This window comes from Sinocyclocheilus rhinocerous, unplaced genomic scaffold (assembly GCF_001515625.1).
Source record: "Sinocyclocheilus rhinocerous isolate Xijiao unplaced genomic scaffold, SAMN03320098_v1.1 scaffold430, whole genome shotgun sequence".
Lineage (NCBI taxonomy): Eukaryota > Metazoa > Chordata > Actinopteri > Cypriniformes > Cyprinidae > Sinocyclocheilus > Sinocyclocheilus rhinocerous.
In genome coordinates, this window is record NW_015668442.1 from 661,963 (window position 1) to 677,194 (window position 15,232).

General features: G+C 37.7%; 1 protein-coding gene across 1 annotated transcript in view; it reads left to right on the forward strand.

The window, feature by feature from the left end:
* The window catches only part of LOC107734018 (trafficking protein particle complex subunit 9-like), a 181,729-nt gene that overhangs the window by 44,217 nt on the left and 122,280 nt on the right, over positions 1–15,232 (forward strand). Inside the window, exons 9-10 of the mRNA XM_016545874.1 lie at positions 330–456; positions 5,958–6,103. Of these exons, the coding sequence (XP_016401360.1) occupies positions 330–456; positions 5,958–6,103 (273 nt within the window). The remainder of the gene's footprint in view (positions 1–329; positions 457–5,957; positions 6,104–15,232) is intronic.

A 15,232-nucleotide genomic window follows, 5' to 3' on the forward strand; every position in this document is an offset into this window, starting at 1 on the left:
TTTATAACTTGCAATTGTGTGTTATAAAGTCAGAATTGCGAGATATGAACTCACAATTACCATGTTTTATTTTTTATTTAGTGGCGGAAACAGGCTTCCATACATTTTATATATAAAATAAAATTTTAGTGTTATATTTTGTTTTTATATTAGAAAAATAAAGCTCTCTCTCTATATACATTTATTTATACATAATATTATTTATGTGATTATTATTTATATGTATTTATTGTTTATTTGTCATTTTTACTTTTTAAAAAATATATAATTTCAGTATGTATGTTGCTGTCACAGAAATAACAATACACATTCTCTTTCTCTCTCCACAGAGAAGAAAGAAGTGACCCAGAGTCTGGAAAACTACACGTCAAAGTGTCCGGGTGGAATGGAGGTGATCAGCCTCCCTGACGGACTCAAACTTCCTCCTGTTCCCTTCACCAAACTGCCCATCATCAGGTGAGAGAGCCTTTTGTTTTCCCCCTGACGTCCTTGTACCAAACACAGTCATAATTTAATTTTGTACAACCATTCTAGTCCTACTCTGATCTAAAAAGGCAGATTTTTGCTTCTGCCTCTTTAAATATTTCATATGTGAATGAGATGATTTGCATATGTGGGAGGTAGGCATGGGACGGTATGAGATTTTAACGGTATGATAACCTTAACAAAAATAGCACGGTTTCACGGTATCACGGTATTGTCGTTACAGCTCTAAAATGTGTTATTTTTAAATGACTGGGTAAAAAAAAAAAATCAGCTGAACACAATATATTTTGATTTTGAGCAACATATAGAATATTAGGAACGGTAGAATTTGTTTATTTTTTCTTTGATTTGTTTCCTAAAAAGAACGGTAGAGTTTATTTTTTCTTTGATTTGTTTCCTAAAAAGAAGAAAAATAAAGACTGACATCTTTATTTAACCTAAATCTGTAATTACAGTTATTTAATTTTAGTTATATAATTCATATACAGTATCTCACAGAAGTGAGTACACCCCTCTCATTTTTTTAAATATTTTTTAATATATCTTTTCATGTGAAAACACTGAAGAAATGACACTTTGCTACAATGTAAAGTATTGAGTGTACAGCTTGTATAGCAGTGTAAATTTGCTGTCCCCTCAAAATAACTCAACACACAGCCATTAATGTCTAAACCGCTGGCCACAAAAGTGAGTACACCCCTAAGGTGAACGGGCGTTTACAGACTTCATATTTTCACATAAATTACATTTTGGAAAATTATTGCATTGCAACGCAGTTTGTGCAAGTCCAGAACCGAGACGAGCTGCAATAAGACAAAAAACGGCCGGTTGCCGATCGCGTAAGTTCCAGGGGAAGCCATCCTACACACACGTGACTGACCGCTCGCTCGCACCAACAGGAGTGAGGGTCGTGTTACTCTCTACACTGCCCTCAACCTGAGGGATTCTTACACTTTTAGTCTTTGAGGAGACATGAAAAACAGCGCATACTGCAGGAACGGTATAACGGAAAATATTAGTGGTTTTGAAACCGTGAAATTTTCAAATCACGGTATACCTTGAAACCGGTAATCGGCGCATGCCTAGTGGGAGGTCATATGTTAATGAGCTCATGGTTGTGGCTTTATGCAGCTTAGCTTCAGTAAATGGTTTTTAGTGTTATTGTACATCAAACATTCTTCAGACTATTTCAAAATATGTCAGTTTTCCATAAAAACAAAATGTTTTATTGTTTATTTGAACACAATTATCTCAATGTCCACTCAGAGGCTTTTGATGGTGTATTTCCACAGCTCAGAGTGTCTGAAACTCTAGCTTTGGTTTAAAACATCTTTGAAGTTTGTTGGCCTGTGAACCATAAGAAAGCTGTATGAAAATTAAATATGCAGCTTTCATTTGTTTTATTATTCCCAAATTAAACACTTTAATGGGAAGCGCAAACTTCACTTATCCTTTCATCTGTCCCAAGGAAGTTGCTGATATTCTTTTTGCGTAGGAAAGAAAGGCCTATAAATGTGTTTAACAGATGTATTTCATAATCCCACCAGTGGCTAAAGCTCAACATGTTCGCTTGATTGAAGTCTCCATTTCTCTAAGTGCTCCTCTCCGAAGAGCTTGTTTTTTTTATTTTTGAGTTGTTCAAATGCCTTAATTTATTCTTAAAGGGATATTTAATTCTAAAACTTCAGACAAGGAGTTTTTCTCCTGATAGTTATCTCCCTCTTCACATGTCATTAACATGCAGTATCTTGCTCGCTGCCTGCTGCCAGAGTTTACACAGAGGGCGAATTTTAGGCGTTTCTTTAAAGGGGTCATATGATGCGATTTCAATTTTTCCTTTCTCTTTGGAGTGTTACAAGCTCTTGGTGCATAAAGAAGATCTGTAAAGTTGCAAAGACTAAAGTCTCAAATCCAAAGAGATATTCTTTATAAAAGTTAACAAATAATGTTCTTTTTAGCAGCATCATATGACCCCTTTAAAAAGTTCCATAATGAAATCTTGCCGTTTTGTGAGAGACGTCGTTGTCTTATAGGAAAGACTAAATGTCAGTGTTAAACTACCCTGATTGCTGTTCAGAGATGTTGTTGCTCTGGCAACAGTGTTATGAGACATTTAAGCTCTAAAGCCGAGAGGTTCGTTGTTCAGAATCAAGTGAAAGATCAGAGTGATTCTTTTTTTTTTTTTTTTTGACTCCTCGTGTCCTTTTCTATGAATATCTGAGAACAGGAAGGGTAGAAACAGAACTGAGGAGTGTTGAAAGCTGGTCAACGCGTGAGAGCTTGATTTAGAAACTCAGAAAGAACACCGACTTATGCCAGTCTATTTTTTTTTTTAGAAATCACAGTCTTGGTTTTTAATATTCTCTCTTTCTTGCTTCTTATAAATAGCTTATGTTATATAAAGTGGTTGCTGGGGTGAAGTAGTTGGTTGATAGGGTGTTTGGGGTGGTTGCTAGGATGTTGTGGGTGGTTGCAGGGTTTTTTGTCATGTTGCTTGTGTTTTGGGTGGTGTTGAGGCTGTTTCTGGAGGTTTGGTGTGGTTTTCTAGGGTATGAGTGGTTGTTAGCATTTGTGGCGGTTGCTAAGGTTTTGGGGTGGTTGCTGGAGGTTTGGTGTGGTTTTCTAGGATTTGAGGTCTTTGCTAGGATGACTGGAGTTGTTGTTAGGTGGTTGCGGGTGGTTGTTAGCATTTGTGGTGGTTGCTAAGGTTTTGGGGTGGTTGCTGGAGGTTTGGTGTGGTTTTCTAGGATTTGAGGTCTTTGCTAGGATGACTGGAGTTGTTGTTAGGTGGTTGCGGGTGGTTGTTAGCATTTGTGGTGGTTGCTAGGGTTTTGGGGTGGTTGCTGGAGGTTTGGTGTAGTTTTCTAGATTTTGAGGTCTTTGCTAGGATGACTGGAGTTGTTGTTAGGTGGTTGCGGGTGGTTGTTAGAATTTGTGGTGGTTGCTAGGGTTTTGGGGTGGTTGCTGGAGGTTTGGTGTGGTTTTCTAGATTTTGAGGTCTTTGCTAGGATGACTGGAGTTGTTGTTAGGTGGTTGTTAGCATTTATGTTGTTTGTAGGGTTTTTTGAGTGGTTTCTATGGTCTTTAGGGTGGTTGCTTAGGTGTTTGGTTGCTAAAGGTTTGGGGTGGTTTTCTAGGGTCTGAGGTGGTTGCTAGGGTGTCTGGAATGATTGTTAGGTGGTTGCGGGTGGTTGTAAGCATTTGGGGTTGTTGCTAGGGTGTTGTGAGTGGTTACTAGGGTAATTACTTAGGTGTTTGGGGTGGTTGCCAAGGTGTTTATGTAGTTGTTAGGGTTTGGGGTTGTAGCTAGGGAGTTTGGGGTGGTTTTCTTGGATTTGAGGTGGTTGCTAGGGTGTCTGGAGTGGTCGTTAGGTGGTTGCGGGTAGTTGTTAGCATTTCGGGTTGTTGCTATGATGTTTTTAATGGTTTCTAGAGTTTTTAGGGTGGTTTCTAGGGTTTGGGTAGGGTTTTTGGCTTGTTGCTAAAGTGTTTTGGGTGGTGTTGAGGCTGTTGTGTGTGGAGGTTTGGTGTGGTTTTCTAGGGTATGGGGTGGTTGCGTTGGTGTTTAGGGTGGTTGCTAAGGTGCTTGGGTAGTTGGCAGGGTTTTGGTGTGGTTTCTTGGGTTTTGGAGTGGTTACTAGGTGGTGTTGTGGGTGGTAGGTTACTGATTTCAGTCCAGTCAAATTAGACTTTTTTTTCTATTCTGATCAGTAGATATAGCTTCAGTATAAGTCTGTGGAATTTCTTTTTAGTCCATTTTATCGTCCATCAGGTGAAAGTTGTAAGTCTGATCACATAGACTACCAGCACACCTCTCACTTGATTTGAGGAATCATTCATGTCCAATTGCACAAGCACTGTGGGAAGAGTTCTGTGCCGAAGTTTAATACTTGGGGGGTTAAACTTTCCAGCATTTAACCGGATAGTTCATCCAAAAATAAACATTCTATCATCTTGTCCTTCCAAAATATCTTCTTTTCGGTTCTGCTAAAGAAAGTAAAAAAGTTTGAAATGTAAATCATTACAGAATTTTCATTTTTTGGTTGAACTATCCCTTCAAATATGGGTGATAGTAGTGCTTACTTAGCAAATGACTATTGTCCGCATGAGCACTATTGCTGAATATTTCGGAGCTTGTGTTGTAATTGTTAGAGCAGGGCTCTGATGATGTCAGATTTTTTTTTAAGCTTTAACTTTGTAGATGACATCCAGATTGTTTTAGTTTTGCAGATGCAGGATGTGGTTGCTAGGGTGTCGTGGGTTGTTGTTAGGGTGTTTTGGGCTGTTATTACAAACTTAAATGTTGTGAAATCTAATTTTACATCCAAACGGTTGTTAATCTACACTGAATGGACACTTAAACACCAGAGTGTAGTTATAAACTGTGTAATTTTGGAATCCTTATAAATGCTGTGTACAACATGCATCAGACCCGATCAAACAGCAGTTAAAGGGGTCATATGATGCTGCTAAAAAGAACATTATTTTGTGTATTTGGTGTAATGAAATGTGTTTATGCGGTTTAAGGTTAAAAAAACACATTATTTTCCACATACTGTACATTATTGTTTCTCCTTTATGCCCCGCCTTTCTGAAACGCGTCGATTTTTACAAAACTAATCGGTCTGAAAAGCGAGGTGTGCTCTGATTAACCAACTATCCAGTGCGTTGTGATTGGCCGAAGCAGATATCGTCCTCTTTTGGAAGACCAAACAAAGTAGTTTCACTTTCACAACGAAACAGCTTCACACACCGTGGCCTTGAGTGAGCAGAGGCCGGAGGCCTAGAGTGAGCCGCGGCCTAGAGTGAGTGGAGGCCGGCTTGAGTGAGCAGAGGTGGCAGGCTTGAGAACGGCGCGGCCGGTGGATTCGACAAAGGAGCATCCGGCGGGCTTGCGGCAACCACATGTGACGACCCCGGGCTGGACTCCGCTTCGTCCACGGTGAAAGCCGATCCGGCGATCCACAGCGCGAAGTTGATGTGTTGACTCTTAACTTTTATAAAGAATATCTCTTTGGATTTGAGACTTTAGTCTTTGCAACTTTACTTGCAAAAAAATGGAAAAAATTTATAACATATGACCCCTTTAAGTAATTCATAATTTTATGTTGTTTCATAAATTTTACAATACCGTTCAAAATTTTGGGGTCAATAATATTTATTTAATACTTTTATTCAGGATGCATTCAACTGATTAGCAAGTGTCATTCATAATTTTACAAAATATGTTTATTTCAAATATATGCTGTTCTTTTGAATTTTCTCTTCGTCAAAGCATCCTAAAAGAAGTATATCATAGTTTTCATAAAAATATGAAGCATCTCAACTCTGTCAACAATGATAATAATAAATGTTGCCTGAGCAGCAAATCAGCATATTAGAATGATTTCTGAAGGATCATGTGACACCGAAGAGCTTACTCAATATGTGAAACAGGCCTAACTCTCTCTGTTTTTCGCTTTATTCTTTAGATCTGTGTCTCTGTTAAACCTGCCGGTGAGTCTTCGTCCTCATAAGGTGAAAGGCCTTCTGGGACAGGGCATGTCCAGCGCCAGCCCATTCATCTACTCTCCAATCACAATGCACAGCAGAGGAGACGAGCGCTCGAAGAAGATCGGTGAGTTGTTTTGTTTTTCAGATCTCTCTTAAACTTCCTCTGTGTGAGTTATTGTTTTCTCTGAGACTTTAATTATGGCAGGTGCTGTCATTAAGTTGTCTCTTTCCCTGTTGGCAGTCGGAGGCGGCTGGAAGGAGTTGAAGTGTTTTCTGGATCTCTTAAGCAGCATCACACGGCACAGGCTCTATTATTTATGGACTTATTAAGGCAAATAGCAGAACACATTGCCACATTAAAAATACTATGCCAGTGTAGTTGTTTAAAAATTCAAACCATGGTGACTAGCTGGTACTGTGACCGTATTACAAGCTAAAACTGTGGTGCTTTGATACAGTATATACCATAGTATTTAGTATCATAGTACTCAAATGAATGTACGATGAAATATACCATGGTATATAAATATCATAATCAAACAGCATCATGATATACATCAAAGAGTCGTGGTAGAGTGGTGGTAATACTGTGGTACTTGCGTTGTTTTGATTATATTCATATACCATGGGATTTACATAGTACTTCATAATTCTTTGATACAGTGGGTACGGAAAGTATTCAGACCCCCTTAAATTTTTCACTCTTTGTTATATTGCAGCCATTTGCTAAAATCATTTAAGTTAATTTTTTTTCCTCATTAATGTACACACAGCACCCCATATTGACAGAAAAACACAGAATTGTTGACATTTTTGCAAATTTATTAAAAAAGAAAAACTGAAAAATGCTCAGTATTTAGTAGAAGCACCCATTTGATCTAATACAGCCATGAGTCTTTTTGATGCAACAAGTTTTTCACACCTGGAATTGGGGATCCTCTGCCATTCCTCCTTGCAGATCCTCTCCAGTTCTGTCAGGTGGGATGGTAAACGTTGGTGGACAGCCATTTTTAGGTCTCTCCAGAGATGCTCAATTGGGTTTAAGTCAGGGCTCTGGCCGGGCCATTCAAGAACAGTCACAGAGTTGTTGAGAAGCCACTCCTTCGTTATTTTAGCTGTGTGCTTAGGGTCATTGTCTTGTTGGAAGGTAAACCTTCAGCCCAGTCTGAGGTCCTGAGCACTCTGGAGAAGGTTTTCGCCCAGGATATCCCTGTACTTGGCCGCATTGGTCTGAATACTTTCCGTACCCACTGTATATAAACTGGCTGAAATGTTTTGAAATCACTTATACCCTACCTGATCAAAAAAATCCAGTCTTTCACTCTGCCTGTGTCAATTTGAGTCTTGCTAAAGATTTAAATCCTTGCTGCCAAGATGCTTCTCTGTCGGTCACGGATTATGGAAAGTGAAACTTAAATCTATAGGGGTGGTTGGATTTATTCACGCTCATTAAAAATATTTATTAAAAGCTTCTTTCTTTTCAGATTCTTATTTACAGCATTAAATAGGCTGTATATTAACTTATTGGGAGACAACCGTTAGTTCTATGTGAAATCAGACATTGAGCACCCCCATATAACCAAATGGCATGATCATAACACCTAAGCGAATATTCGACTGTGCGATTGGTAGTCGAATCAGGCTCCTACTATCGAAGCATTGAATCTTCGACTATTCGGGGTCACCCCTAATATAAATATATAATCAATCACAGTTTCATATCATATTTACATGGTACTCCAAGCATCTTCTAGTAGTTTATAGTAGTTGTTTTTGGTACCGGTTTGTAAGTGTGGTACTTTAAGGTACTTCAAGGAATGCCATGAAATACTGTGGTATTTGAATATAATTATCATACCGTGCCATGGTGTATATCAAAGCATCATAGTACAGTGCTGGAATTACTATAGTACTTTTGATATTTAGGTTTTATAATATTCCTATACCTTGTGATTTTCATGTAGTACCTGTGATAGTTTGATATACATCATAGTGTTTAAATGGTATTTGCAATGGTACTCCAGTAATTTCATGGTACTTTTTGCTGCTTGTTTTTAGTTGTGCTACTCTGAGGTACTTCAACAAATACAATGATGATACCATGGTATTTGAATATTATAACTGGATATATCAAAATTACGTGGTACAGCAAGTTTATCAGATGGTAATACTGTGGTTCTTTGAGAAATACCATAGTACAGTTCGATTATTGTATTTATATTCTATGGTATTCTTTGAAGTACCAACAAAATACTATATAGGTTTTGGCATTGCCATCCAGAAAACGTGGTTTTTACTTCTTGATACTTTTTTGAAAACTTTCCTATCAGCTCTGATGTCAAAGATATATCACTCTAATAATCATTCACTCAGTCTTCATGTCAGTAAAATGTCTATTTATAGTTCAAGCTCCTCCAGATTCATATTAAATTCATGGACTGTATCTAATCTTTCACTCTGGGCGTAACTTTCTCGAGTGCTATTGTTTTGTTGTGGATTTTTTGGGTGTATTTTTGGATCTTAGGGGCCCTGAGGAACTGGCAGGAGTCTTATGAAGACAGATGGCTGTTCAGTGTGAGGTTGCCCCGACTTTTCAAACAAATCATGTTGTATAAGAGTCAGATGGCGGTTTCCAGCCTGTCTTATTTAATTCGGCCAAAACCCACCAACGTCTGCTGCGAGTGCCCGTTTTTATTTATTTTTTTCATGTGCTATCCCATGTCCACTTGGATACTCCCAATGGTCCCGATTTCACTCTCAATTACGTCGGAGTGGTTAGTCATCTGCTTCCGTCACGGGTCGTGATTAGTCACAGGTGGGTGGGGAGAATCGACACAGGTGGGCACCTTCCTGAAGACTTCGTCTTTCTGCTGTTGAAGCGAGGTTTAGAGTTGCCTCAATTTCCGGTTGATTACACAAGCTCCTAGACGTCAAGAGATAGTTTTCCAAAGAGGGATGGAGGGAGCAAGAGAATGAAAGGACAAGGGAATTCACATTCAAAACAATCATTCTGGTCGTTTACAATTGGATCATTTCCAACCAGGGCTAAATTAGTGCCACGTGCTTCCTCTTTCAAGTGCGGCTTCATTGAAATGCCACTTGGACTTGTTCGGCTTTGGCTTAAATGAAACTAGTCAGATCCTGCTTTATTTTCTTTTAAAAAATGTTGACATATTTGCCTTTTTAGTGGCTTTTGCAAGTAAAGCAGCATTGTTTTTTATTGTTTATGCTTATTGTTAGCGCACTGTAAAACACTAAAACAATTTTTCGAAATTGTAAGTAAAACAGATCACTGATGTACAAGAAAATACCATTTCATTTTTTATACTTCAAAAATCATTAACATTAGATGTGACTTAGCTCCCTTTCTGTTTTCAGTGGCGATGCTCTGCAAATGTGAATGACTCTTATGAGCTGTTTCTTTAATGATCCGTTCAGAAAGATTCTCAAGATATCAGTTTGAATCAGTCTGATGAACGCTTTACTGAATGAACTCACTGAATCAATGTGACTCACTCACTCCAAGTTTTTATTGTGTTCCGTGATGAACGTATCGAAATGAAGCATGTTTTGTGTACGTAAATGGATTCATTCACCCAAAAATAAAAATTGTCATCATTTCTTTTTTGGTCCATATAATAAAAGGATATTATAGTTTTTCAAAATATATTTCAATATAGGTCATACAGGTTTGGATCAACACAAGGGCGAGTAAATGATGACAGAATATTTATTTTTGGCTGAACTATCCCATTAAGGTTCTGAAACTTAAATTATTTTTACTTACCTTTATTTAACCAGGAAATTAAAAATTCTTGAGATTTAAAATCTCATTTGCAAGAGGGTCCTGGCCAAGATAGGCAGCACATTTAGTTACACATAAAACAAAATACATTCGTTTACATAGAAACACAAATCACTCAAAACATTTACAATCAGTTGACTCTACAATTAGATCCTTTAAAATACATTTAAAATCATTTAGTGATACCAACTCTTTTAAGCATAACTTATCTTGTAGTCGAGAGTAAATTAGTATTATTAATGGATATCGTTCTTGTGAAAATGTGTTAAAGATATGTATATGAGTGTTTATCTTTGTAATAAATACCACAGATTGGACATGTTACTCTCCAGAAAGTCTGTTTAGAGACTTTCCACGTCCGAGAGAGTGATGCCACACCTGATATCTGTGTCCAATAACCATTTATTTGCTCTCCGTTTGCACACCTGTCTAGTAATCACCAAAGGCCTTCACCTCACAGTCACTCTCATATTCCTCCAACACCGGCGGTCGTGTCTCAAATCCACGGAATCCCGTTTTCCTCGTTTAGCAATTTCAATTATTCATTCCCTTCTTGCTTAACGGCTCCCACGCACTTTGCGTATTCAAACATGGCTTGTAAACGAGCCGCATTATACAATCCTCCTTCTTGTTTGATTGGTACAAGCCCGCTTAATAATTTCCCAGAATGCCACAGGCAGGAGGGGATGTGTCACGCCTGTCTCGAGGTAAGCCGAGCACCCAAGGCTAACGTCTCGGAGTCGCACACTTTCCCTGACAGAAAAATCTTTGGGCCGATGAAAAATGTCACTTGTTTGTTGTTTTGCCGTCAAGGCTCCATTGGTTTGAATATTTTATGTGGCGATGATGCGCCACACTAAATTTGGCCAGGCTGCATGTAATGAGCACCCAGGTAAACACTCCTCCGTTTGATTTGAGAACTGAAAAGAACGTTTGCATTGATTTTGGATTGTGTGTCTGTTTCTAACCCTGTGGTGTTGATATGCAAGCTAGTTAGTGCGTGTTTGTGCCAAATCAACTAGGCTATAGATGGTGTTTTCTTTGCTGTTCTGTTGCGCTCTTATTCTTGCCAGAAAGCAGTCTGACTCACACACACACACACACACACACACACCAGATGTCTCTGGAGAGAAGACCTTTATCAAAGCGAACAGCCTCCACAAACACACACACACCGAGGCAGGGAGTGAGTGATTTAGTCGTGCATTAACTAAATCAACAAGGTATATGTGCATAATTGTATTTGATGAGACTGAAGTAGGAAATGTTTTTTGAAGCATTTGTATATAACCTAATTATTTTGAGAAGTTATATTTTGTGTGCAACTTGAATAGGGATGAGGGAAATCACAAATAAATGATCTGGTTCCATTAATGATCCGGGAAGAAATATTGGGAAGAAATGCAACTCAAAATATGAGAGAATTTCGATTAAGCAGTTCTTGTAGAAAGTGCAGAAACTTTTTAATGACTTTTCATTGTCTTCTTAGGGGCGGCATAATTCAATAATTGGCCTACTGTGGAACACAAAATAAGATATTTTGAAAACAATTTTTCCATATAATGAAAGTCAATAGGCATGTAATGCCATTTTGCACTTCTATTTGATTCAATAAAACCTGGCTTATCAGAATAAGTTTTTTTTTATTTTTTTATATTGATTCCATAAAAAGAACCAGCCCATAAGACTCTTTTGTTCATGAATGTTTTTGATTTGCTAAAAAACTGACGCATAAGAATCATTTGATCTGTAGCATTTTAAATTCACTAAAAAGAACCAGCTTACAGTAAAATAATCTTTAGTTTGGGAATCAGAAATGTCTTTGACTCACTAAAATGAACCAGTTATAAGAATCATTCATTCTAAAATGTTTTCTAATCACAAAAAATAATCCATTCATAAGAATCATTTGTTTCAAGAATCTGGAATGTTTTAGATTCGTTAAAAAGAATAGGCTTAGAAGAATAATTTGTTCTGGTGTCTGGAATATTTTTGATTCACTGAAAAGAACCGGCTCATGAGATTCATTCATTCTGGAATGTTTTTAAATTAGCAAAGAGAATTGGCTCATAAAAGTCTCTTCTTGAGATTTTTTTTTTATTCGCTTAAAAAACTGATGAGAATCATTTGTTCGGGTATCTGGAATGTTTTTGATTCACTAAAAAGAACCAGCTCATGAGATTCACTCATTCCGAAATGCTTTTAAATTATTAAAATGAATTGGCTCATAAAAGTCTCTTATTCAGGAATGTTTTTATTCACTTAAATGGGGGTTGGGGGCTGGAAGATATTGGTTGCTGTTTATATCATGCTGAAGATTCAGTTGTGCGATGCTTATTTAGTGTGCTTTACAATCCTGGCTCTGCAAAAAAGAAATCCTACTCATATCCCAGTAGTCCTTCTTGTACTACAGTACATTATTTTCTTGCAGCGTTTAAACTCTAAACTCTGTTTACACACCTGTGATTCAATCTTTCGGACAGCCCACAGCATTTTGGAGTGAAGCCATGGGTTCAGCCCAACACAAATCTCACACCTTGATCCAAATACAATTTCAGGAAGTTCCATTGGAATCTTCTCAAGCTTTGTCTCTCTAGTGCTTTCCATTTTAGAAAGTTTGACAGCCACCCTCACAAAAGCTGAAAGCTTCCGTAAATTTTCAGGCGTCTTGGTTCTCTGGACAGAACCGAGAGTGAATTGTCAGCACTGAGAGGCATTTAGAGTTTCGGCCCGTTCTTCTCTTCCTCTACCGCTCTCATTTCTGCCTGTGATCAGATATCAGAGTTAACAGCCGCCTCTGCTCATCTGTCCAGCGCCGCGGCTGCAGACTAACAGAATATTTAATGCTCTGTGTAGTGCTTTGCCTTCCATGTCAGATTCTATAACCGAGATTGATGTTTGCTGTAAAATAAAGGGGGTTATATAACAGGAGATGGGTTTTCTTATAATTGCACAGGCGGAGAATAGGTTTCGAGGCCGCCAAGTTCTGCCTGATTCTGTTTGCGTCTTGAATCATAAAACGAGAGCGATGTCTTTCTTGGCTACATAGGAAAGTCTTCGCAATGGAGGGAGGGGAGATTAGGTCTCTCTTGACGTAAAGTCAATTTCTTTATCTTACTGAGTGTGTGGAGTTTTGTGAGGTTCGTGATCAAATTCGCCGTGTAAATTGTCTCCTGGAAATGCCATTGATTTTAAATCAAGAGATCATTATTTCTGCCGACTACAGTGCTGGATAAAACCACTAAACATAAGCAGGCTTCTTACATTTATAGTAGAACAAATGCAATTTATGTATTTAAAGAGTTTTGAGACTTATTGTGACTTTTGTTTACTTGTAACTAAAGCAGAATTCATAGCAACACACACCATGCTTACTAAGGGTGCATTTATTTGATCAAAAACACAGTAAAACCAGTAATATTGTGAAATATTATTGGAATTTAAAATAGCTGTTTTCTATTTGAATTTGATTTAAAATGCAATTTATTCCTGTGATGCAAAGCTGAATTTTCAGCATCATTACTCCAGTCTTCAGTGTCACATGATCATTCAGAAATCATTCTAATATGGTGATTTGGTGAAAGATTTCTTCTTATTATCAATTATTATTATTATTTCATTATCAATGTTGAAACCGTGAGTTTTCGAGTTTTTTGTTTCTTTCCAGGATTCTTTGGTAAAGAGAAAGTTCACAAGAATAATATCTATTTGAAATAGAATTGTTTTGTAAAATTATTAATGTCTTTACTGTCACTTTTGATCAATTCAGTGTTTTCTTGCTAAATAAAATTATTAATTTCTATAAAAATATCTTACTGGCCCCAAACTTTTAAATGGTAGTGTATATATTCAGCATTTTGAGTAAATTCATTATTAACACTTTACAATACTTAAAATACAACATTGCTTTTCAAAGCTGAGTTTTGCACTTTCTTTCTCAGAGGTTTTGATTACTGTCTGGAAGGCCTGGGTTAATTTGCTCTCACGGTAGATCTTAAAACAGACTTTTCAAGTAGACCCAGGTGTCGGGTGTATATTTGCCAGTTTTAGTAATGAAAATCATAAAGTTCAGATTTCCTGAAATCATGATGCTCTCTGGAGGCGTGTAGTGTTAAACTCTCTTGCTTAACTTGATATTGACGGCTGTTTAATTTGGGACTCATTAGATAAAAAAAACACATGGCTGTTGGCAGTTTTGATACAGATGAAATATTCATTATTTTATCAGAAATGGATGCGGTCGACTCCCTTCAGAGCAGAAAATCAGACTTCAGCCGTATCAGAGCAAACTCTGCAGCAGCCCGATGGAAAACTCAAACACTGTTCAATCTCAGCCCGATCCACAGAGCCAAAACTAATTTTCTAAATGTATGACTTGTTGTGGTCCCAGTGTGCGTAGAGAAACCATCTGCCTTCAAGCTGCCTCTCCTACAGTGAATATATTTACTCTTATTCCCAGAGAAGAGACCAGCATCCTTCAGGTGTGTGTGAGATAGATGAGCCGAAGGGAAGTCTGTAGCTAAATTCGCCCATGTTGGATAGTTACGACTGGATTGACTTCTTCTCCCAGATGCAAAAAATATTCACTCATAGCCAATATGAAACTCGCAGCTTTGATCAAGATTTTGACTTCATTAACCTGTTGGGATTCAGTCTTGAAACTCTCGTCCACGTTCAGTCTGTTAGTTAAAGAGTTTCAAAACTATTTGCATAGACATTTTATAAAGTTCATAGAATGATTTCTGAAGGATCATGTGACACTGAAGACTGGAGTAACTCCCAGATGCAAAAAATATTCACTCATAGCCAATATGAAACTCGCAGCTTTGATCAAGATTTTGACTTCATTAACCTGTTGGGATTCAGTCTTGAAACTCTCGTTCATGTTCAGTCTGTTAGAGAGATTCAAAACTATATGCACTTTTTGATCAATTGATCAAAAGTGACGGTAAAGACATTTTATAAAGTTGATGGAATGATTTCTGAAGGATCATGTGACACTGAAGACTGGAGTAATCGGTAGCATATTTTGAGTGATTTTTTATGGAGTCTCTGATTATACTGCAGAGATCTCTGCTGTGATGCAAGCCAGTGCATCTGAATATTTGATATTCGGTCCAAAAGGAGCTTCTTTGTATGCAAAGGCTGTAAAACTGCTGGTTATGAGCCAAACAATTCTTCCCTCACCTCAAGGCTGCTATTAACAAAACACCCCACCGCAATTTTAAATGGCACATTCAGAGATGAAAACAAGCAAGCTGCATTTAAAGATTCCCTGATGCAGGTCTAAGGTCCTCACCATTAAAAAAAACAAAAAACAAGTGCAAATGCGTATTTCCTTAATTATTAATTGCTTTGAAAAGATTTTTATGCATCTGTATTTCCACTTCTAACCACAAAGGCCATAATATGAAGTGCAGAATGGAATAAGATATTTGTGCAATGAAA